This window comes from Rhinopithecus roxellana, chromosome 17 (assembly GCF_007565055.1).
Source record: "Rhinopithecus roxellana isolate Shanxi Qingling chromosome 17, ASM756505v1, whole genome shotgun sequence".
Classification (NCBI taxonomy): Eukaryota; Metazoa; Chordata; class Mammalia; order Primates; family Cercopithecidae; genus Rhinopithecus; species Rhinopithecus roxellana.
The window spans coordinates 110,081,466-110,107,881 of record NC_044565.1 but is presented as its reverse complement, the minus strand read 5'-3'; the positions used below and the strand labels follow the sequence as shown (position 1 = coordinate 110,107,881).

At 41.0% G+C, this 26,416-nt stretch overlaps 1 protein-coding gene across 2 annotated transcripts in view; it reads right to left on the bottom strand.

The window, feature by feature from the left end:
* Positions 1–26,416, bottom strand: part of KIAA1211L (KIAA1211 like) — a 145,754-nt gene that overhangs the window by 53,836 nt on the left and 65,502 nt on the right. The window contains exons 1-2 of one of the 2 annotated variants that reach the window (XM_030921770.1): positions 21,567–21,635; positions 918–997 (exon numbers count right to left, since the gene is read on the bottom strand). In XM_030921770.1, the coding sequence (XP_030777630.1) occupies positions 918–997; positions 21,567–21,604 (118 nt within the window). In that variant the 5' untranslated portion in view covers positions 21,605–21,635. Of the gene's footprint in view, positions 1–917; positions 998–21,566; positions 21,636–26,416 lie in introns of those variants that run through there. The other variant, XM_030921771.1, reaches the window with a different exon arrangement.

Below are 26,416 nucleotides of genomic sequence, written 5' to 3'. Positions count from 1 at the left end.
AAAAGCCCTCACGTTAAATTTGGATTTATTTGGTATCCATTGAAATGTGACAGAGGAAAAATGGTTCTAATATGAAATAATAAGAAAAAAATCTATCTTTAATATCTGAAATGGAGCCTTTGCTGATATTAGCATCCGAAGCTAGTGGCGAGCGGCTAGGATTTAATATTATTGGGAGCTGTTGCTCCTGAACTGTATCAAAGATCACTACTGGCATTTTTAATGTAAATAAGAGAGAGATGGAGGCCTTGGTTACCAAAATAAGGGGAGTATATGAATGGCTAATCTAGGGAAAAGGTACATTGTGGGGAGATTACTTTTTTAATGTCAATTTTACAACTCTATCGACATAAATAGCAATATGTGGATAACAGTAAACCAATCACATGATTGGAGAACTCTTACAATGTCTTGTGAGATGGTGATTCATGGGCCTGGAATTCAGCTCAGCAGAGGACATACTAAAGATCTCGTCCAGAACAAAAGTCATGAAGGAGAGGGATCAAACAGTCCTGATGTAATTATTTTTTTACAGATGATCAGGCTACCAGGTACTTTGCTCAGCCTCCTACTGACACCTTTGGATATTCTTAGATGGTGAATGAATCCATTTCGTACCTCTTCCTTTGCATTCATGTCAACCAAACACGGGGACATGGTTACCTCCAGAAAGGAGGAAAATGAGCTAAAAGGTCCCTGTGCTTGACAGAGAAGCAGAGGAAATCTGCCCTGAGCAGCCTTAAATAATGTGCACGTGCCCTCAGTCAGTGTGAAGGGCCTGGGGGTATCTGAGCACACTGGGAACTGAACCCCCACTTTTCATACAGAGAGCCCCAAAGGCCTGCCTCTGTCAGCCCCTCTCCCCGCCCCACAACAAAGCAAGTTCCCTCCCCAGAGCAGGGGAAACAGGGCCTTACCTGTGCTGTCCTCCCCAAGGCCTTCTGCAGTCTCCCGAAGCTTAATGTCCATCACCCTTGTGGAAATCATGTCGAGCTCGCTGAAATTAGATGGAAATTCACGTCACAGAAACGTGGTTAGCAGAAGTTACCAATGAGTGAAATAGTGTTCATGACTGCATTTGCCATGATCTGGCCTGCACACACCCCAGCAAAGACAGTCCAGGGCAGAGTGCAGCACAGTGCAGGCCAAAACCACGTCCACAGCCACAAGATCAGCAACCGCATAAGCGTTTAATCACTGACTGGGGCAATTTAATGGAAAACAGATCACTGAAACAAATGCGTCACTAATTTACACAATGCAGATTAGGTTTCTTTCAAAGCACTTTTTCTCAAATTATAAGAAATGATTTTTTTCCTCTTGTTTACTACAGGAAGTTTGGAAAATAGAATGAAAATCACCCATAACCCAACCAACCAAGGATAACTACAGTTAATGTTTTCCTTTCCTTCCAATAATCTTTTATGCAAATATTTTGTCCACATGCACACATATCATATTAGGAAGCTTGACTTCCTGATTGTCTTACTTATACCACATCATTAAAATTCTTCACATGTTATTTTAATGGCTACCTAATATTTTGATATACTACTGTACCATCATTTATTTACATTGAGATTCTTTTTTTTCGAATGCAATGAAAAATTTCAAACAGATACAAAAATGTGAAGAACATACAATGAACTCAAGATATGGCTAATCTTGCTTCCTTTTTACCCCCACACCCCATCTCACTCCTAGGAGGTGATTTCTAAGCAAATCATCCCAGACACGATGATCATTTCATCCATATAAATTCAGCTGCTTCCTGAATAAAAAAATCCCTCACTCTTCATGGAAATCAAATACGCAATTATTGGTCAATATTCCTGCTACAGAATACTGAACTAATGGTGTCCATGCCTTCCATAACTGACTGCCACAGTATGCTCTACCTCCAAGGAGGCGAAGGTTGCCCACCGACAAACGGACAACAAACAGATCTCATGTCGCATGGAAGGTTTCAGAACTTACTCATGTTTTACATCCCAAGCATCTTCATACTGATAAGAGCATAACATGGGGTGGAGGAAAGGGGCAAAGACTTGGATGTTAGGGAGTTCTGGGGTGGCATCTTTACCCTACCACCTACCAGTGCCAGGCCTCAGTATCCTCATAGGCAAAAGGAGGATAATACTACTATAATGAAATGAGACCAGGACACAGCATGCAGCAGGCACAAGCTGAGCCCTGCTGTCAGTTTCTGCAGCCCACTCCTCACCGCCGCGTGCTACTGTTTATGCACAAAGGCTTCCAGAGCACACATGCCTGGAACAGCCTGGCAGCAGGTAAGCACCGGTCTTCCAAGCAAATGGCTCACTTCAAAGTCGCCATTGTCAGTCACGGGACAAACACCCGGCCTCCCAGCTGACCCCTGTGCTTCCAGATCCCCACAGCCCGATGGGCTCAAACCACTGCCAGGTGACTGATGAAAACATGTTCAGGGTTGCAGAGGAATGTCTGCCCAGAGACCGCAGGCTGCACAGGTGGAGAACCGTTTCCTTCATGTGACATTCCAGGTGGAAACACCCCAGAGCTGTGACAATGGAACATCATCTCTGTTGGGCCAAGTAACTTGTCTTTCTGAACACGCGTTCCCCAAACCGCAGTAAAGTTCAAGGAAACGCCAGATGTAAAACCGTACTTAGACAGGCAATGTGGCAAATACCCATCCCTCCCAGACCTCCTTTTGCTCCTCACACGAAGACAGTGCTTCTCACTGGAACTCCAAGGTCAAGTCAGGCCACCTCAGTGTCCCCTCAACCAGTACCTGCTCTCCACCCTTCTACTCTTGGAGTTCTGAGAGCTCTAAATCCACGTCAAAGAAAACTTACTCTTCAAACGAAATCCTGACCGGCAGGGCCTCTTCAGGGATTCTAATGAACTTACTAGAGTGCTGAGCCTCCAGCCCCCGCTGCAGGGCACAGCACTTTGTTAATGTGTATCTGGGCACCCACAGAATCCAGGGGAGTCCTGCCTCTAAAAAAGACCCCTTAATGTGGAGGCTGCCCCACTCCCTCTCCCTCCACCCTAACTGACCACAGGCTCCTTCCCAGCTTATAGCAGAGTTCCATCGTTAGTCTCAGCTTCTATTGAAATATTTCTACAGAAGTTAATTCACATAAAGAATGAGAATAGATTTTAATATGGTATTTTAAAGATTTCAATCTATTATATTTACCTACACAATGCAAAGAAAAATATCTGTACCCCGACTCCATACATCTGAACACATAATTATGTATGAAAGCTTTAGTATTCACCCCACAGATTCCCTAATCCCACACTACCCTCCAGGCTGTTTGGACCCCTGTGGATTCTTTCTCACCTCCCAGTACCGTTCTTTCACATTGCTCACCAAGGTTGTCAGCAATAACTTATTTGGAAGGTGTGTCTGCTTAATATCCCTTCCTCCCAAGGCTGTGGGCTTTGAGGGGTGAGTGCTATGCCTATTATACTCACTGTTCCTTTACCAGTACCAAGGACAGTGCCCGACCAAAGAACTGAACAGAGCACACAAGAGAACTGACAAACTAGAGGGGCTTCTGGGTATTAGAATCCTTTGAGATCTTTGAATAGCAATTCATTTAACTTCAGAGAGCTGTAGAAAGACCCAGAAAGAGCGACTCTTGGTTCACCTTTCCCTCATCAGTTTGAGGAGGTGATTTAATCTACCTGTGGTCAGCATTAGGGAAAACATCCACCTTTATTCAGTCTTTACACCTCCCTTTCCAACAATGCTCTCCCTCACTTTCTTCCCATGGCAGGGTTCTGCCATCTACCCTGTGTCACCTTCTCTAGGGTCTCTGTACCCACCAACTTGCAGGTCAGTATCAGCAGTGATGTCCTCTCAGAGGTAACTATTTTAAGTAGAAAACTCCAATGAAAGGCAGTAACTGCCAACAAAGATTCTAAACTCCAGAAAAACATCCTTCGAATTTAAAGGTAGGTTAGACTTCCAAATGGTAGAGTAGCCTACACCGCAATAAAACTTTCCACTGATGATAAGTATAAACCATGGTGAAAAGATTAAAAACAATCATTTGAAGGCAGTTATGAGCAACCAAAAGCAGAAATTAAAGTGGAATCAACTCTTTTCTTCTTTTTTATTATTTTTTAATTTTTAATTTTTGGAATCAACACTTAAGGGAACTGCAGTAGGAGTGATTTATGTGTGTAGGGCTTTTGGCCTGGAAAAGCTCTCAGGTATGTTTATTGTGGAGTGGCTGGAGCTCAAATAGAAAGCCATAATCTTATTGGCTTGATGAATCCAAGAATGGACTTTAGGGCTGCCACAGCAGATGGAAACTGAGGGAGAATATCTTAGGAAGGAAAAAACTTCAGAGACAGTAGCACCAAAATTCACATGTAAACCCCTTCCTAATTATTGGCTCCCCTCTCCTGAATTCTGCACATACTGGGGAGACTCCAGGGAACCAGGCAGAAGATAACAGCTGGGAGGCTGAGGGAAATGAACTAAAATTTTTCTACTGCTCACTGCAGGAGAGACAGAGTTCACAGGTAACAAATAGCCTGCTAGAATAAAATCAGTAATCTTCAGGACAGCATAACAGATTCGAGTTCCTATGAAATATCATTTACAATGTCTACCATATAATCAAAATTTAAAAAAACATATAAAGAAATAGGAAAATATGACCCATAGTCATGAGAATAAAACACCTAACAGAGAATAATCCTGAGTGACCAAAATTCTTAAATAGCAGACAAAGACTTTAAAGTAGCTACTTAAAACAAAAATGTAGCCATAATGAATAAAAAGATAAAGAATTTCAAATTAGAAACATACGATATAAAGAAGGAACAAATGGAAAACATTAAGATGAAAACTGTAATTTCAAAAATAAAATATTTATTAAATGGGCTTAACAGCACATTGAAGATATCAAAAGAAAGGATCAATCAAATTGAAGAAAGATCAATAGAAATGATCCAATCTGAAGAACAGAGAGAAAAAAGACTGGGAAAAAAAGTGAATGTGAACACAGCCTCAGTGACCAGTGGTACAGTATTTATTTGTCTATCATATATTTAATTGAGTCCCAGAAGCAGGGAGTAGGGGGAGTGAGGAAGCAGGAGAGAGAAAGAGGGAAAAGGAGAGAGAAGAGAGAAGTAGAGAGAAGGGGTAGGGGGTGAAGAGAGAGAGAGAAGGAGGGAGGAAGGGAGGGAGGGAGGGGAGGGAAGGGGAGGGGAGGGGACGGAAGGGAAGGGAAGGGAAGGGAAGGGAAGCAGGAAAAAATATTTGGAGAACTTATGAATAAAAATTTCTCCAAAATAGTGGAAAAGATAATGTTACAGATCCGAGAATCTTAGCAAACGCCAAGAAAACTACAACAAGGCACATCATAGACCTCAAAGAAGTGTGGAACATAGCGTAGTGTACGAAAACCAAACAGGAAGAGGGAATCTTGACAACAGCCAGAGAAAAATGACACATCATAAACAGGCAAACAACAATATAAATGACCAACAATGATAAGAAAATGCAACAGAATAGCCTCTTTAAAGTGCTGATAGAAAACAAAGAACAACCCGATATTCTATATCCAGAAAAATTATCCTTCAATAATGACGGCAAAATATAGACATTTTTAGATAAGTGAAAAGTGCAAGAATCTGTTTCCAGCAGATATGTACTACAGGAAATGCAAAACAAAAGTTTTTTAGGATGAAAGAAAATGATACCATATTGAAACTGAAAGCTATAGAAAGAATGAAGCACAATGAATGTGGTAAATACATGGGTAAATATTAAAAAGTACATGTTTTTCTTCTCTAAATTTATTTAAATGCATATAACAACTATAAAAAAACTATTATAAATTTATAATGTATGTAGATGTAATATGTGACTACAACATAAAGGTAGGAGTTATACATATGACTAGACTATCACAAGGTTCTGGTGTTTTATGTGAAGTGGTACAAGATTAACGCTAAATAGACAGTGACAACTTCAGAATTAATACTGTGATCCCTAGAGCAAACACTAAAAAATACAATGCAAGGAAGTTTAGCTAAAAAGCTAAAATAAAATTTATAATGGAACACCCAAAAATTCAATAAACCCAAAGAAGGAAGAATAGGAAGAACAGAGGAACAAAAACAAAACCAAGCCGGCGCGGTGGCTCACACCTATAATCCCAGCACTTTGGGAGGCCAAGGCGGGTGGATCACGAGGTCAGGAGTTCAAGATCAGTCTGGCCAACATGGCGAAACCCTGTCTCTACTAAAAATACAAAAATTAGCTGGGCGTGGTGGTGGGCGCCTGTAACCCCAGCTACTTGGGAGTTATTAGCTGCTGAGGCGGGAGAATTGCTTGAACCTGGGAGGCAAAAGTTGCAGTGAGCCAAGATCATGCCATTGTACTACAGCCTGGTGACAGAGTGAGACTCTGTCTCAAAAAAAAAAAAAAAAAAAAAAAAAAGAAAACCAGATGGGATACATTAAAATGTGGAAAATGATAAATATTAAATAAAAATATAAAGCTTCTAAAAAATCACCAGAACCTATCTACTTTATGTTGGGATTAGCAAAGATGTCTTACACATGCCTAAAAAAAACATAAAAGAAAAAGTTTATAGTTTGCACTTCATCAAAATGAAATACTTCTGCTCATCAAAAGACAATGTTAGAAAAATGAATACGTAAGTGACTGGTAGAGAGAAAATATTCATAAAAAATATCTGACAAAAATAAAACCACTTGTACCTAGCATGTATAAAGAATCCCTAGAACCCAATAAATGAAAAGCAAACAATCCCTTGCCTTAAACTTGGGCAAATTATGTGAAATACAGGCAAATAGACAAAATGAAATGTCACATGAAAAAGAATATAATTAAGGAAACAACAGACAAACCCAAATGAGAGACATTCTGTAAAGTAACTCTGCAGTACTATTAAAAACATGTCAAGGACAGGAGGTAGGCCAAGAAACTATTTCAGAATAGAAGCAATAATATGATCCACGACTGGAAAATGAGGAAGTGCTATAAAAGCCATTATTGGGACAAATGACAAAGGTTACATATGGACTGTGGATTACATAATAACATCACATCAATTTAAAATTTGCTGATTTTTATGATTGTAACTATAGTTATTAAAAAGAATGTTCTTAGCCAGGTGTGGCGGCTCACGCCTGTAATCCCAACACTTTGGGAGGCCAAGGCAGGTGGATCACAATTTCAAGACCAGCCTGACCAACATGGTGAAACCCCATCTCTACTAAAAATACAAAAATTAGCTGGGCATGGTGGCACATCCCTGTAATCCCAGCTACTTGGGAGGCTGAGGCAAGAGAATTGCTTGAACTGGGACCTGGGAGGCAGAGGTTGCAGTGAGCTGAGATCATGCCACTGCACTCCAGCCTGGGATACAGATCAAGACTTCATCTCAAAAAAAAAAAAAAAACAAAACAAACAAAAAAACAAAAAACAGAAACAAAAACAAAACAAAATGAAAAAAACATTAAAAAGTTCTTGTTTTTGGAAGTACATATGTGATTTTTTGAGCTCACTAACAGTCCAAAAAATGTTATAAACTTATAAATATATATGTTCTTTATATAAATATATAAAGAAATAAGGATATATCAAATGAGGCAAAGTGAAAAATTGGTAAATCTGACTAAAAATTTTGTGATAAATTCCTTCACTATGTAACTTTTCTATAAATTTGGTATTATATCAAATAAAAAATTACACAAAAATTATCCAAAAAAAAAAAAAAAGAGAGAGAAGCAGTAATTTCAGAACGGTAGTGTGAAGAATTTGGTGAAAAGTTTGACTCATACACAGGGAAAAAATCAGGCAATAGAAACTTACTTTAAGAGGGCACAGGTGTTGAACTCCTCAGACAAAACCTTCAAAGCAGCTATTATAGATGTGCTCAAAGAAATAAAGGAAGACGTGCTTAAAGAGTTAAAAGAAGGGATGATTACAAGTTTATCAAATTGAGATTATTAAAATAGAGGTAGAAACTATAAAAATAAACAAACTGAAAATTCTTGAGTTGAAAAGTACAATAAGTGAAATGAAAAAATTCACTGAAGAGGCTCAACAGGAGATTTGAGTTGGCACAATAAAAAAATCAGCAAATTTTAAAAAATGTAATTTGAAGGAAAAAAATGAACAGAGGCTCAGAAAAATTCAAAACATCATTAACTATACCAATATTCAGAATGGGAGTCCCAGAAGAGGGGAGAGAGAAAAATGTAGAAAAATGATTATCTGAAATTATAGCCAAAAACTTTCCAAATTTGAGGAAAAACAATAATCTACATACCCAAGTAGCTCAAAAATCTTCAAGTAAGATAAACACAGAGATCTGCCCCCAGACACAGAGTAAAAATGTGAAAGCTAAAGATAAGGAGAAAAACTTGAAAGCAGCAAGACAAAAAAAGTCTTATCATGTAGATGAAAATCATCATAAAATTTACGGCTAATTTCTTATCAGAAACAATGGAGGCCAGAAGACAGTAGGGTGACATATTCAAAGTACCAAAAGAAAAAAATTGTCAACCAAGAATTCTGTATCCAACAAAGTTATCTTTCAAAAATGAAGATGAATTAGAGATATTAAAGATAAACAAAAACTGAGATGATTTCTTGCCAGCAGACCTGTCTTACAATACATATTAAAGGAAGTTCTTCTGGCCAAGCGGTAACTTGAATTGACACAAAAAATCAGAGGCATCAATAAAGGTAATTTTGTAGGAAATTATAAAAGACAGTATAATTGAATATTTCTTCTCATTTTTTTTTCTTATAGCTGATTCAAAAAGCAATGGCACAAAATGGTATTAAAAATTGCACTGTTGGGACTATAACATATAGCAATGCAGTGTATTTGACAATAACAACCAAAAGGAGGTGGGTGGAAATGAAATTTTTGTAAATTTTAAAACTTCATATTTTCCTGATGCCTCAACATCCTCACAAACAGGCTGTGAACATCATGCCTAGGCAACCAGGTGTTCCAGTGTGAGAAGGCTGGTCCCTGCAACAAGTTCCCCTTCTTGTCCCCTGACTATGACCTAGTGACATTCAAATGAACCAGTAAGATCCTCTCATGATTCTTGCAAGTGTACTCTACCCTAATCCCTAATAAAAGCACTTGCCCAGGAATCCACACTGTTACTTATCTCCCCACCTGCTCTGTTGAGTCTGCTCCCTAGGAGCTCCTCCAATATGATCCCATGTATGATGTGGCATGCCATGCCTCCTTCTCTAGGACCTGTGAGTATAATAAATCCTTTAATGGCATCTGTCTCTCCAGGTGCAATTTCTATAGTCACGTGGAATGATCCTTAAACACCCTAAAAGGGGAATTTATTACCCCGTTTACAACATAGCTACATTGGAGTACGAAAATGACATCAGATGGTAACATGATCCACAAGAAAAAAGAAAGAAAAACAAAAATGGTAAAAGCTCAATATATTTTGTACAGACCCTATAAATATATTTTTGTTCTCTCTTCTATTAGTTTCTTTAAAAGAAAGAAAATGATATAAAAATATAATTATTGGGTCTATGACAAATATAGATGTAATATGTACAACAATTATAGTACAACAAATAGAGCACAGAATAAAACTACTAAGGAGCAATGTTTTTATATCTTACTGGAACTAAATTAGTATAAATCTTAAATTGATTCCAATATATTAAGATGTATATTATAAGGCCTAGATCAGCTACTAAAAAATAACAGAAGAAAACAGAATTAAAAATCAATAAGAAATTAAAATGTATGACTGACAATATAAACTTAAAGGAAGGTAGCAAAGAAGTCACAGAAGAACAAAGTACTCTGATATAAATACGAAACAAAAAGTAAAATGGAATTTGTAGATGTAACCATGCCAATGACATTAAATGCAAATGGTTTAAATAATCAATATTAGAACAAATAAGCAGGAAATCAACAGTGATATAAGAGACTTGAACAACCCTATAGAACAACTAGACCAAAGATGTGTGTATGTATGTATGTGTATGTGTATATATATATTTGCATATCTATCTGTCTTATCTATCTATGGAACATTAACAATGACACCATATGCTCAGCCATAAAACAACACAAAATATATTTAAAAGAATTTAGTTCATACAAAATATATTCTCCAACTACAACAGAATTAAATTAGAAATCAAAAACAGAAAGAATTTTGGGAAGTACATAAATATGTGGAAATTATGCGATGAACCCCTAAATAACAAATGAGTCAAGGAATAAATTACATGAAAAATTATAAAGTCCTCTGAGATGAATAAAACCAAAACCACAACATACCAAAACATATGTGATGCAGATAAAACACTGCTTGGAGAAAAGTTGTGCTTATAAACACCTATATAAAAAAGAAGAAAAAGTCAGGTGCAGTGGCTCCTGCCTGTAATCCCAACACTTTGGGAGGCTGAGGCAGGCAGATCACATGAAGCCAGGAGTTTGAGACCAGCCTGGCCAACATGTGAAACCCCATCTCCACCCAAAATTAAAAAATTAGCTGGGTGTGGTGGCCCATTCCTGTAATCCCAGCTACTTGGGAGGCTGAGGCATGATAATCTCTTGAACCTGGGAGGTGGAAGTTGCAGTGAGCCCAGATCGCACCACTGCACTCCAGCCTGGGTGACAGAGTGAAACTCTGTCTCAAAAAAAAAAAAAAAAAAGAAAGAAAATTTAAATCGCTATCATAACTTTCCACTATATAAAACTAGAAAAAGAAGAGCAATCTAAACTGAAAAGCAGAAGAAAAGATAAAATAAATATTGAGCAAAAAGTAATGAAACAGAAAATAGAAAAACAATAATCAATGCAACAAAAAGTTGGTTCTTTGAGAAAATCAATAAAATGAACAGACCTATCACTCTACTGATGGAGAGTAAAAGAGAGAAGATTCAAATTGCTAAAAACCAATAATAAGAGACCATCACTACCAACCTTACAGAAATAAAACAGATGTATTTTAAGGGAACATTATTATGTATTACTGTATGCCAAAAAATTAGACATCCTAGATGAAACAGACAAATTCACAGAAAGACACAAACTACTGAATTTAAGTCAATAATAAAAAGAATAGACTTTTAATAAGAAAAAAGATTAGTAATTTAAAAACTTTCCACAAAGAAGAATCTAGATCCAAATGTCTTCACTGGTAAATTCTATCAAATACTTAAAGAATTAACCTTTCCCTTCACAAACGCCTCTAAAAAGTATAAGAACAGGTGACACTTTCCAGCTCATTGTGAAACTAGTATTACCCTAATACCAAACCCAAAGACATCACAATAAAATAAAATTATACACCAGTATCTCTTATGCATATAAACACAAAAATTCTCAACATACTACTAGCAAACTAAATCCAGTAAGATATAAAAGTGAGTTTTATCTCAGGAACACAGGTTGGTTTAACATATGAAAACCAATTAATGCAAAAGTCATGTTAATAAAATAAAGGACAAAAATCACATGATCACTTTAATGGAGGTTTACAAAATAAAGATGCAAAACTCAACAGAATACTGGCAAAATTAACCCAGCAACATATAAAAGAGATTATACAGCATGACCAAGTAGGATTTATTGAAGAATGCAAGGTTGGTTCAACATATGAAAATCAAGGGAATAAACCACATTAACAGAAAACTGACAACTATTACATTATTATCTCAGTACATACAGAAAAAGCACTTGATGAAATCCAACATCTCTTCATGATACAAACACTCAAACTAGGAACTGACAAAAGCTTCCTAAGCACGATAAAGGGCATCTATAAAAACCCACAGCTTACATCATACTCAGGTGGTGAAAAACTGAATGCTTTTCCCTTGAGATAAGAAAAAAGACAAGGACATCTACCATCCCACTGATAATCAACTTTGTACTGGACATTCTTGATAGGGCAAGCAGTTAAGAGAAAGAATAAAAAGCACTGAGATTGTAAGGGAAGAAGTTAAACTATTTATATTTGTAGATGACATGATCATGCACATAGATAATGTTGAGGGATCCATTAAAACACTATCATAACTAAAGTTTGCAAAGTTTCAGGATTTAAGACAAATACAAAAATAAAACCAACTGTATTTCTACATACTAGCAATGAACAATCCACAGATGAAATTAAGAAAATAAACAATTGCATTTATAATGCTATCCAAAAGAATAAAACAGGAGTAAGTTTAACCAAGGAGGTAGAACACTTGTACACGGAAAATAACAACAATGCTGAAAAAAATTAAAGAAGACATAAATAGATGGAAAGATATTCTGTGTTTATAAATCAGAAGACAATATTATTAAATGGCAATATTCCCCAAACTGATTTACAGAATCAATGCAACCTTTATCAAAATCTCAGCTGGATTTTGGGCAAAAAGTTGATCTGAAAATTTATGTGGAAATGCAAGGGATGTTGAAAAGTCAAAATAACCTTGAAAGATAACAAAGATGGAGCATTCACACTTTCCGTTTTTCAAAACTTAACTACAAAGCTACAATAATCAGGACTGCATTGTAGTGGCATATTGGTAGACATATAGTTCAACAGAAATAAATGCATACTCTTATGGCCAATTGATTTTCAATAAGGTTGTCAAGACAACTCAATGGGGGGATTCATCTTTTCAACAAACCAGGCTGGAACAAGTAGACATAGACATGCGAAAAATAATGTGTACTCTTACCTCACACTATACATAAAAATTACCCCAAAATGGCTCATAGATCTAAATGTAAGTGCTAAAACTATAAAGCTCTTAGAAGAAAACAGGAGTAAGCCTGTCATTTTAGGTCAGGCAATAATTACTCAGATGTGACATCAAATGCATCAAAAGAGAAGATAGATAAGTTTGACTTCAACATTATAAGATTTTAATTCAAAGGACTCTCAAGAAACTGCAAAGACAACAGACTAGGGAAAATATTTGTATATCGTCTATTTGATAAAGGACTGGTATGCAGAACATAAAAATAATTCTCATAACTCAATAATAAAAAGACAGCCCATTTAAAAACAGACAAAGGATTTGAACGTAACTTGCACAAAGAAGGCTTAAAGAAGGCAAATGAATGGCGAATAAGTGCATGAAAAGATGCTCAACACTTTTAGTCATTATAAAATTGTAAATCAAAACCATAGTGATGGCTCACGCCTGTAATCCCAGCACTTTGGGAGGCCAAGGCAGGTGGATCACTTGAGGTCAGGAGTAGGAGACCAGCCTGGCCAACATGGTGAAAACCCATCTCTACTAAAAATACAAAAATTAGCTTGGCATGGTGGTGCATATTTGTAATCCTGGCTACTCGGGAGACTGAAGAAGGAGAATCCCTTGAACGTGGGAGGCAGAGGTTGCAGTGAGCTGAGATCACACCACTGCACTCCAGCCTGGGTGACAGAGCAGGACTCTGTCTCAAAAACAACAACAACAACAACAAAACCACAGTGAGTTACTACTTCACACTTACCAGAATGACTGTAATAAAAGACAGATAATAACAAGCGCTGCAAGGATGTGAGGAAATCCGAACCTTCATTCATTGCTGGTGGAAATGTAAAATGCAGTAGGTACTTTGGAAAAGCTTGGCAGTTCCTCAAAATGTGAAACATAAAATTACCATTCAGCCCAGCAATTACATTCCTAGATATCTACCTCAGGGAAATAGAAACATATGTCCATGGAAGATTCTGAGAAAATGGTAGTGTAGAAAACACCAGGAATCTGTTTCCCCACTGTTTCTGCTAGTGCAATTGCACTAGCAGAATCTCTCTGATGTAACTATTTTGAAACTCTGGAGTCAACTGAAGGCCTGCAACTTCCAAGGGAAGGATCGGAGGGTATATTGTGGTTAATTTCTGTCCATTTCTGTTCTTAGCACCATGGCATCCACCTATCCCCCCAACTACTTCTCCATGTGTGTGTTCCAGGAGCAGCTTGTACGCAGCTTGCAGAAGCCAGAGTGAGCAAAAAGGACCCTGTCCTCCAAACGCTGGGGATCTGTCCTCTGGTTGTTGCTTCTGATAACAGAGGTGCAGACAAAGAGGTTGCAGCCATTGTTGTTGTACCTCTCCCCATTGTTGCAAGACTCCCTCCAGCCCCAAGTGACTCCCTGCAGATTTAATGGGCTGGTACACTTTTTCTTCTTTCACTTTTCTTGTTTCTTATTCTGGGAGCCAGATATCAAAGACTAGGCCACTCAAAAGCAACTACATATGAGAGGAAATTAGAAAGTCACCATACAGGCCTGCAAAAAGGCTCAGTCTCAGGAAAGATCTGGGAAGGCCTTAAGTTTACACTTCAGGCTGATCATCAGCACTAAGACTGCCTGCAACAATTAAAACAAACAAACAAACAAACAAACAAACCCCAAAAATCCAAACCAGCAAACCCTGGGAAAAGGAGAGAAGCTGATTTCCAGAGTTACCATACTCTTAGACTCAAATATCCAGTTTTCCACAACAAAAAAATCACAAGACATACAAAGGAACAGGGAAGTATGGACCATCAAAGGGAAAAAACCAACAGAAACGATCTCCAAAACACACCTGATGATGGATCTACTAGACAAAGACTTTAAAACAACTATCTTAAAGATGTTCACCAAACTAAAGGAAGATGTGGAGAAAATCAAGAAAATGATGTCTGAACAAAACTGAAATACCACTAAAGAGGTTTTAAAATCCTGAAATCAAAAAGAAATCTGGGAGGTGGAAAGAACAATAACTGAAATGAAAAATTCACTAGAGGAATTCAAAGGCCGATTTGAGCAGGCAGAAGAAGAATCTGCAAACTTGAAGATATAACGGTGGAAATTATCAAGTCTAAGGAACAGAAAAAAAGATTTGAAGAAAAGTGAACAGAAAATAAGGGATCTGTGAGACACCATGAAGTGGACCAACATACACATTGTAAGAGTTCCAGAAAGAGAAGAGAGAAAGACATGGGAAGGAAGACTATCTGAGAAAATAATGGCTGTAAATTTTCCAAATTTGATGAAATATACATATTTATACATTTATACGTTTATACATACCCATATCTATATATACATTTTACATTTATACATTTATTCATTTATGTGTTTATACATATACATGTTAAACATACATATGTCTATGTGTGTGTATGTATAAAACATCCATTTAGCTCAATGAAATCAAAGTAGGATGAACTTAAGCCCACACCAAGACACATTATAATCAAACTGTTGAAAGCCAAAGACAGAAAATCTTGAAAGCAACAAGAGAGATGTGATTTGTGACATATGACAGATCCGCAATAAGATTATCAGTAGATTTTTCATCAGAAACTTTGGAAGCCAGAAGGTAGTAGGCTGATATGTTCAAAGTGTGAAAAAAAAAAAGAAAAGTCAAGCATGAGTTCTATATCTGGCAAAAGTATCCTTGAAAAGTGAGGGAGAAATTAAGACATTCCCAAATAAATAAAAGCTGAAGGAGTCTGTTACTACTAGAGCTGCCCTGCAAGAAATGGTAAAGAGAGTCCTGCAGGTTGAAGTAAAAGGACACTAGATATTAACTTGAAGGCATATAAAGAAATAAAGATCTCAATAAAGGTAAATACATGGGAATTATACAAGCTACTATTATTGTAAAAATGGTTTGTAACTCCACTGTTTTGTATTTTACGTGATTTAACAGACTAGCACTCTTTTTAAAAAAGAGGTACAGGCTTTTAAAACCAACTTATGATGGTTCAACTTACGATTTTTGACTTTACAATGGTGCAAAAGGAATACCCAGTCAATAGAAAACATCCATCTCTTGCAATGCTGGGCAGTGGCACCAAGTCTCCAGTCAGCTGTACCTTTTCAACTTAACGACATTTTCAACTTATGATGGGTATATCAGGACATAACCCCACTGTAAGTCAAGAAGCATCTGCAATTATTAGTCTCAAAACAGATTCCACCTATATGAGGTACTCAGAGTAGTCAAAATCATAACATCAGAAAGTAAAATGGTGGCTGCCAGGGGCTGAGGGAGAAGGGATTAGGAAGTTACTTTTTAATGTGTATAGTGTTTCCATTTTGCAAGACAAAAAGAGTTTTGGAGGTGGATAGTGATGATGACTGCACAACAATCTGAATGCACTTAATACCACTTAAAATTATTAAGAAGGTAAATTTTATGTTATGTGTATTTTACCACAACTAAAAAATGAAAAAACATGCACAAAAAAACCTGTACACTAATGTTCGTAGCATTATTTATATAATAATCAAAAAGGAGAAATAACCCAAATATCCATCTCTGGATAGATAGAATAAAAAACATGTTACATACATGTAATGAAAAATTATCCATCAAGAAAAAAGGAATAAAGTAATGATATACGCTACAATCTGGATGAATCTTGAACACATTAACCTAAGTGAAAGATGACCGTGGTAAAAGGCCACATACTGCATGATCCCACTTACACAAAATGTCCAGACTAGGCAAATCCATAAGACATAGAGCAGATGAGTGGTTGCAAAGAGGTGGGGAGAGGGATGCGGGGGAAACGCCGATAGAATGGGAGTGACAACTAATGGACACAAGGTTTCTGGGGAGATGGAAATGCTCTAAAATTAGATTGTGTTCCTTGATGCACAACTCTTAAAAACCATTGATTGTACACTTTCTTTTTTTTTTTTTTTTTTTGAGATGGAGTCTCGCTCCATCACCCAGGTTGGAGTCCAGTGGCACGATCTCGGCTCACTGCAACCTCCGCCTCCTAGGTTCAAGCAATTCTCCTGCCCTAGCCTCCGGAGTAGCTGGGACTACAGGCACTCACCACCATGCCTGGCTAATTTTTGCATTTTTAGTAGAGACGGGGTTTCGCCATGCTAGCCAAGCTGGTTTTGAACTCCTGACCTCAGGTGATCCACCTGCCTCGGCCTCCCACAGTGCTAGGATTACAGGCATGAACCACTGTGCCTGGCCTGATTAAACAGTTTAAACAGGGGAACTTTATGATATGTAAAGGATACGTTATCAAAGCTGCTGAAAAAAGGATGCAATAAAGACATTTTCAGAAAAGGAAAGTTGATACAATTTGTTTCCAGCAAACTCACACTGAAACAACTGTTACAGGAAGAGGGATGCAACCTCGTGGAGAAGACTGGAGATGCAGGTAGGAATAGGGGAAAACGCAAACGTGGATAGATACAAATGTCCACAAGAGGAGGAGGTGGGTTGGACCTGTGCACGTCCAACCCAAGCCCTGTGCACACCGGGAGAATGCGTGCCTCAGCCCTGCTCTCCCTCCACCAATGGCACTCCGTTTCCTTCCAGCTCGGGGCCTTTGCAGATGTTGTTCTCTCTGCTTGAACTTGATGTTCCCTGCCTTCACATTCCACTTTGGTCTTACTCCTACTCAACCTTCAGATTTCAGCTTTCATTCCACTTCCCCAGCAACACCAATCTCTCCCTTCAGGATGTGTCAAGACCTCCCGTGACATACTGTGGGAGACACTATGCCTTTTGTTCACAAAACCTATGTGTTTTACACGTATACATGTTTGTGTGATTCTTCAATCCATTTCTCCTTTACAGATTCACGCCTGGTTACATTCCCCATACATTTAATCAATTTTTCCCTTTCCTGGGGAAAAAGATGAAAATAAATTATGACTTAACTATTGTTCTCTAGTGAGTCACGCCAAGATCTGCCTGTACCTTTTTTTAGAAAAATAAGTTTCACATTACTGAAGCAAATGGAATGTGAAATGCTTGCAAAGTTCCTGTGAGAAATCTCTGTTCAAAAATTGTGTCAGCTTGCTGCTTAATGATATTATTATCCTCAAAAGCAGAGGAACTTGACAGCTGGACCCACCCCAAAGAGGCAGGGCATCAAGACCGAACCTCACTGCAGTCAACCCTTTCTCCCTGAAGGTGTCAGAGGACTTTCTGCTCTTTTTTTTTTTTTTTTTTTGAGATGGAGTTTCGCTCTTATTGCCCAGGCTAGAGTGCAATGGCGCAACCTCAGCTCACTACAACCTCCGTCTCCTGGGTTCAAGTGATTCTCCTGCCTCAGCCTCCTGGGCAGCTGGGATTACAGGCACCCACCACCGACTTCTCTTTTGCACTTGTGTGCAAAACCTTCTCTGTCCACTTGTCAGAAAGGACAGTGAGGACAGAGAGACAGATCTGCTCTGACATAAGAGAGAAAGGCAAGCAAAGAAATCTCATAATCAAAGGGCTAAAATCAGAGAATATTCAGATGCTAAATGACAGAGCTCTAAGTAAAGCAAGAAGGGCGAGTAAAGGAACTTGGCTGGTCAGATTTGAAGTCTCTTATTGTCCTGTAGTTAATGTTTGTCTGATTTTTAAAAACTAAAGTAAGGCTTGGCCTAGAGAAAGCCTCTTTCTTGCTAAGTAGGTAAAACTGGAAGACTAACTCCATGAGGACAGATAACATGTCACCAGCATAGAACTGCTACAATAAATATTATTAAATGAATGAATGAATGAGCAAACGATCCTGAGGCACTTAGCAGTAACACCTGCTAGATGAAAGAATCACTTCTTCTTCTTCTTCTTCTTTTTTTTTTTTTTTGAGATGGAGTTTCACTCTCGTTGCCTAGGCTGGAGTACAACGGCATGATCTCGGCTCACTGCAACCTCCTCCTCCTCCTGGGTTCAAGTGATTCTCCTGCCTCAGCCTTCCGAGTACCTGGGATTATAGGCACGCACCACCACGACAGGCTAATTTTGTGTGTGTGTGTGTGTGTGTGTGTGTGTGTGTGTGTGTGTGTGTGTGTGTTTTAGTAGAGATGGGGTTTCACCCTGTTGGCCAGGCTGATCTTGAACTCCTGACCTCAGGTGATCCCCCGCCTTGGTCTCCCAAAGTGCTGGGATGACAGGCGTGAACCACCGCGCCCAGCAGAAAGAATCCCTTCTTAATGATCACCCAGCACATTAATGCCTCAAGGACAGACTTTCTTCAAAATCTATGGTTCAGGTAGACAATGTCACATTTCTTTAGCCTGGGTTCTTCTTGCCTCGTGTCTTCCTATAAACACCATCTACCCTACAGCCACAAAGAGCTGAAGTCTGCTGGGCTTTGCAGACCCCTCGGTTTGGGAGTAAAGGAATATAGAAGCAGAGGAGCTCCCTGCTGAGCGTCCTGGTTTACTTCCCCAGGCTTCCCCTCGGCCGTGGGCAGGGCAGGGACAGTGAGGGCATCCAAAGAGAACGGCAGGCCACAACTTGCTGGGCTGCTTCTTTGCAAGAAAATACCATAGCTTCATTCCAACACTCAGTCAGCCATGAGATAAACAGCATAGTTTATAAGCATATAAATAGTATCTTATATAAACTACACTATTTTTTAGAAACTACCTAAATAACAGTTGATTTAGTGGTATTCAGAGTCCCTATAAATGGACAAATTAAGTAACTTAGCTCGGCATGCATACAGCTATCCAACACCGTGTATACTCATATATATGCACACATGAGCCTATGTTCACATGGGCCACCTAAGCCTGCACGAACACCCCTGAATACAATTCGTGTCTTAGACTGCAATGCATGACAGCTTTCATAAGAGCAACCTGTTTTCACATTCATTCAGAAGTGACTGTTTTCATATGAGATTTGAAAAACATTAGTTTAGACATTTTCAGGTTATTAGAGTGAAAAAAAACTATCAGAGACTTTTACAAAACCATTATTTCAAAAATAGCTAAGCATCAGACTTCAAAACCTTATTTTAGAAATTCTATTTGCATAATTCTTGGTAAGACACAATATAAATTCACTCTAACGCTGGGGAGTGTCTTACAAAGAGACCATCTAACTTGGCAACGTTCGGTCTCTGAGTGAGAGCTATAACGCGTGCTGACTGCTGCGCACATATGTGACGAACAGGACACCGAAGCCCTGGGCACAGTTTTGCAAGAGCTGGCTTATTTTTAACTTCACGAGTTTATTAAGGTAATATACTCCATTTTTGTATGCATATATCCCCAAAATAATGCTTAATTTATCTAGGACCCCTACATTTGTGACTGACATTCCTGCAGCACAGCAGAGGCGGAGCTGAATTTGTTTTGGTTTTTGTTTTTCAGTGGGAAATAATGCTCCAAAGCCTATTACCAAGACATAACATCACCACTCCGTCCTGGCCCATACAAAACGGGCGGAATCCGGCAATGAGGTTTCATTATTAGTAAAAAGAGTTTTATGAAACCATAACAATGCTGATGACTTACATGCACAGGGCTTTACCCAGCACAAGGCCCTGTCCTCACAAGGAATCTTTGAGTTGTTGGGTGACTACTCGTTTGCAACAAAAGAAAGTGAGGCTTTGAGGATGGACTGTCTGCGCCAACGCCCCGAGCACCCTCCAACCCCTGCTGCCAGGCAGTGGGTGGGTCTTTCCAAAGAAGGAACAACAATGTCCCAAAACCTTTCACCCAGCTCAAGTGATGTGCGGATGTAACAATCACCTGTACTGACGGAGACTGCCCGGCTGGGAATTTTCCATGTGGGGTACAAGAAACACAAATCTGTTTATTTATGCTAAGCAAATGAATTTTAATCAAGCCATAGCTCTACTTCCCTCTGCACCACTGTGCACAGAGTCAAAATGCACTGAGAGGCCGGGTGCGATGCCTCACGCCTGTAATCCCAGCTCTTTGGGAGGCCGAGGTGGGCGGATCACGAGGTCAGGAGATCGAGACCATCCTGGCAAACACGGTGATACCCTGTCTCTACTAAAAATACAAAAAAAAAAAAAAAAATTAGCCGGGCGTGGTGGCGGGCGCCTGTGGTCCCAGCTTCTCGGGAGGCTGAGGCAGGAGAATGGCGTGAACCCGGGAGGCGGCGGAACTTTCAGTGAGAGGAGATCGCGCCACTGCCCTCTAGCCTGGGCGACAGAGCGAGACTCCGTCTCAAAAAAATAAAAAAATTAAAAAAAAAAAAAATTTTTTTTTAAATGCACTGAGAGCCAAACACCTTCCAGGGATAGGGTCACCTACAGCAGGACAAGATGCCTCTGTGCAGGGCTCCGGCTTTGGCTGTGCAGGAGCTCATGCAGAGCGTCTCCCAAGGCTGTGGCTATCAGTTGAGCACAAGTCCTTTGGTGCTGAGCTTTAGGTAGTGGCATAATTACAATTATCTGTAAACTTTGACCTCTGCTGCCTTCCCTTCACTCAAAGAATATCAACTATGCCATGGAGATCCCAACTGTAAGCGCGGTATGGTAAGAATGGCACACTCTGCTCACCCAGCCCTCCTTCCCTTTCCCTCTCCCTTTCTCTTTATGAATATGTGTGTGTGTCATAAAGGAAACAAAGAAAATCCTTATTTTGCTCCAGAATTTACACAACTCAAGGAGATAAAAAGTATGTAAGGAAGGAGGTCATAAACATTCTAGAACATAAGGTAACAGACGCTGCAGGTTTATCCATAGGCCTCAGGGGATGGTGGTCACCCATGCCCTGGTGGTCACGGCCTGGCCTCCCCTCCCTCGCGTCTCTCCCCCACCACCTTTTTGCTCTCAGAGGGCCCACCTGGGGTCAGGCCTGACGCACTGGTAAAAGGCAGCCATCCTCCTGAGTGTGTTGTGAGCCTCCAGCTCTCTCATCCTCCTGGAAGCTAGCAGCAGGGAGAAGAGTGGGCCTCCCTGTCCTCTGAGTGGTCTAGGGCCCACAGGTCACCACTGGTTGCTGATCAAGAGCCCTTGTCCCCATCTCTCACAGAAGCACCCACGGGCCAGGAGGAAGTGGGGCTTCTGCCAAGCCCAGCCCTCCTGTGCCCCGTGAGCTCCTTGGGCGGGTGCACAGGCACACAACAGAAAAGGCCGTCTAAGAAACACATGCACTTCCGCCTTCCACTCCAAGCCCTGAAGGCCGGGATGGGGGTGGCCTGGCTCTGTAGGGAGCTGGACTTGCCTCCCTGTGATTGGCATCCCCGCTGAGTTGCTTGGGCTTTGTTGATTGTGCTCACCATGGCAGCAGGCAAAGGGCAACGGCAGGTGAGGCTGCATTCCCCATCTGAGGAAGGGCAGGGCTCAGGAAGAAAGAAGAATGCTGAGAAAATCAGAAACAGCTTCCGAGCCAGACACACCCAGGCCCAGGGCTCTCCTCTCTCATTCCAGCACCAAAACCACACGGCCCCTCCTGCCTCGCCTTGATGTCCACTTGCTATCTCAGTGCGAGGGACCGTGTGGGAGGCGCGCTCGTCTCTGCCCTGCACACTTACTCCTCAGCTTCAGCTTTCTTTTCACTTTTCCTTAAAGGCTCATCGTGTTACCTCAGGTCCTTGATATGCTTTGTTAACTGCTTTCCTGGGGCATTCCCAATGCTCCTATACCAGGGACCTGCTTGCCCCACTCATTGTCCCACTGATGGGATTTCCAGCCCTCCCCTTGGAGCCCACACCTGGCAGGTGCAGGGGCCACGCCTTCCCAAAAGAAATCACCCACTGAACCTGCCCAGCCGGCTCCCCAGCCGCCCCACGTGACAAAGCCACTTGCCCTAGTAGCTCCTCTCTGATTACCTGCAGCTGCCACTTTAAAATAATAGACTCCTGCAAGCGGCATCACAATGCCACCTGACTCAAGTTCCTCCCAAGTCTGATGGCTGCCAACTGCAACCGGTACAGTCAGCAGTTTCCAGGCAATATCTGGAATGTTGACAGAGGGCTCTGGGTGGCAGGTGTGATTCTATGTTACTAAAACCCAGGAACAGGCAGCAGCAAGGGCGACTTCTGAAGATGGTTCTGAAGAAGTCCTAGTTTGCTTTCTGTTTTCCAAATGGCAACTCTACGTAGAATTCTACTCAAATGGCCTACAGTTTAAATAATAAAGCACAACAAACACATTTGATGACGACAGAAGAAAGCAGTGAGTTCACAGGAGAGCTCAGATGATAATCACGCAGCGCGCTGAAGGTACTTTACATACATTTGCCCTTTGTGCAATTAGAGTCTGCAGCCCACTGTGCTCCTGCCAACAACGTGGCCTTCTCCCAGGGAGAGGACCAGATAGCTGGTGGAGAGTCCCCTGTGTCCTGGGAGGTGGTGCAGGGGCCCCTGCAGCAGAGTGGATTTACTAAAGGGAGAGGGACTGGGCCCTTGAAGTCTCTAAAGACTGTCTCTGCCCAGCAGCACGAGCAGCCAAAGCCCACAAGGCCCACGGTGGCAATTCCACCCCGCTCAGTGAGCCGGACTGAGCCTGCAGCTTGCCTCTGCCACTAGCTTTCCCCTACTCTGGGCATGTGACCTGCCCCCTGTCAGCAGCAGGCCCCCTCAGGAGCCTCTTCAGTACTCTGTCTCCACGGAAGCCCAGCATGCAGGTCATGCCCGGCACAGAGTGGCCCAATGCCCCAACAAGACACCACTCCACACTGAGACAAAGCCCCCAAAGGGAGGCGCTGCCACATCGCGTGAATGCCCAGGGACCAAGAGATTGGCTGAAGAGCAGGGGTAGCAACACACCTGCAGGCCTTGACACCTCCTCTCGCTGCCCCTCCACCGCCTCCCAGCATGCTCGCCATAGCACGGTGCACACGTTACCTCTCTGCTCAAATTTCAGGAGCAGAAAATGTCAGGAGTTTTCTTTCTTTGCCCTTCTTTGCTGTGCCCAAGCCATACGTTCCTTGAGACATCAGAGAACCAGATGAAAAGGTCAGTGACACCCATGTGTATCTATTAAAATCGAATTTATAAACCGCAACAGAAAATACCTTATGCAAGGACATCTAAGGACTTTGTGATAGGCCCTCCTTAGGCCCTAGGCTCATTTCATTCAAAGGGAAGGAAATAAACATTTGTTAAGCACATCTCAGGTCTCATTCAAGGCTCACAACTAGCTATGAGTTAAATGGTCCATCGCTTTTTTTTGCAGGTGAGGAAATAGAGGGTCTGAGCAGCTAAGCAACCAGTCCAAGATGACTGAGGCAGTCAGTGGAATATCCGACCCTGAAATCAAGGTCTGTGCCCTCGCAAGTGTGAGCTCTTCCCCATGATGGCAGCTGCCTCCCAAGAAACCCTGGCCAAGAGTCTGAGTGACCAAGAAAGCTATATCCTTTCTGGGCTGGAATGTGGCAGCATGTATCAAAACCTGCTGCTCTAGTAATTTCACTTCTGGGGAATTTGTCCCAAGGAGATAATCCTGCATTCTTATAACAGTGTTCTGGAAACATCCTAAAGGCCCACCAGTAGGAGACATAGGCAGGAGACCAGACACAGCAGCAGGACACAGTCATATGAGGGATGTTATCCAGTCACTAGAAATCTTGATACAGGAAAATATTCAGTGATGTGGGACGATACCACCATACACTGCAATGGGGGCAGAATCAGCTCTGACAGACTCCCAAGAGTATCCAATAGCAAAGTCAGGGAATCAATCTGAGTATCCATCAGCAAATGACTGGATAAAGAAAAAGTGGTGCGTGTACACCATGGAATACTACACAGCCGTAAAAAAGGAATGAAATCATGTCCTTTCCAGCAACACAGACGGAGCTGGGGGCATGTACACCATGGAATACTACACAGCCATAAAAAAGGAGTGAAATCATGTCCTTTCCAGCAACACAGACGGAGCTGGGGGCATGTACACCATGGAATACTACACAGCCGTAAAAAAGGAATGAAATCATGTCCTTTCCAGCAACACAGACGGAGCTGGGGGCATGTACACCATGGAATACTACACAGCCGTAAAAAAGGAATGAAATCATGTCCTTTCCAGCAACACAGACGGAGCTGGGGGCATGTACACCATGGAATACTACACAGCCGTAAAAAAGGAATGAAATCATGTCCTTTCCAGCAACACAGACGGAGCTGGGGGCATGTACACCATGGAATACTACACAGCCGTAAAAAAGGAATGAAATCATGTCCTGTCCAGCAACACAGACGGAGCTGGGGGCATGTACACCATGGAATACTACACAGCCGTAAAAAAGGAATGAAATCATGTCCTCTCCAGCAACACAGACGGAGCTGGGGGCATGTACACCATGGAATACTACACAGCCGTAAAAAAGGAATGAAATCATGTCCTCTCCAGCAACACAGATGGAGCTGGGGGCATGTACACCATGGAATACTACACAGCCATAAAAAAGGAATGAAATCATGTCCTTTCCAGCAACACAGATGGAGCTGGGGGCATGTACACCATGGAATACTACACAGCTGTAAAAAAGGAATGAAATCATGTCCTTTCCAGCAACACAGATGGAGCTGGGGGCATGATCCTAAGTGAAACAACTCAGAATCAGAAAATCAAATACCAGGCCAGATGCGGTGGCTCATGCCTGGAATCCCAGCACTTTGGGAGGCCGAGGTGGGCGGATCACTTGAGGTCAGGAGTTCAAGACCAGCCTGGCCAACACCATCTCTACTAAAAATACAAAAATTAGCTTGGTGTGGTGGCACATGCCTGTAATCCCAGCTACTAGGGAGGCTGAGGCAAGAGAATTGCTTGAACCTTGGAGGCGGAGGTTGCAGTGAGCCAAGATCGCACCACTGCACTCCAGTCTGGGTGACAGAGTAAGACTCTGTCTCAAAAAGAAAAGAAAAGAAAAGATCACATGTTCTCACTTATAAGTGTGAACTAAACAAGGGGTACACATGGACATAAAGATGGAAGCATTAGACAATGGGGACTCCAAAAGGGGGAGGGTGGAAAAATTATTTATTTGGTACAATGTTGACTGTTTGGGTGATGGGTACACTAGAAACCCAAACCTCACCATTATATTATAAAATACATCCATGCAAAAAACCTGCACTTGTATCCCTGGAGTAAAAAAATTAAAAATAAATAAAATAAAAGTGAGGCTGTATCCCCATCATTTGAAGAGCTTGCTCAGCACGGATTCTGCTTCAGTAAGCCTGGGCTGCAGCCCAAGACGCTTGCATGTCTAACAAGCTCCCAGGTGATGCTGACGATGCTGCCTGTGGCCCTTCCTTTGATGAGTACCACGTGTGCAAAATGATGTCTGCAGTAAGAACCCGTTTTTATTTTTATGAAGCTCTTAGTGCATAGAATAAATAAAGGAAGGATCACAAAATGATGCGAACTGACGTCGTCTCTGGGTCATGGAACGATGTTCATTTTCAACTGTCTCGTGCTTTTTCACGCTTCCTAAGTTTTCTGACTTCGCATGCATTTTGTTCAGAATTAGAAGAAGCTCCAATGGTTTCTTTTAGAGACAAGGCAGTGTGATGTAAAAAGACTGGGATTTGGGGCCCAGGATTTGGAGTTCAGTTACTTCCCCTCTCTGAGGCTCAGTTTTCTAACTTGGAAACCTCATGCCTAAGCGATTGTGAGAATTGAAACAGATCCTATGGGTAAGTTTCTATACAGTGCCTGGCACACAGAAGGAACTCTCGATGTCAG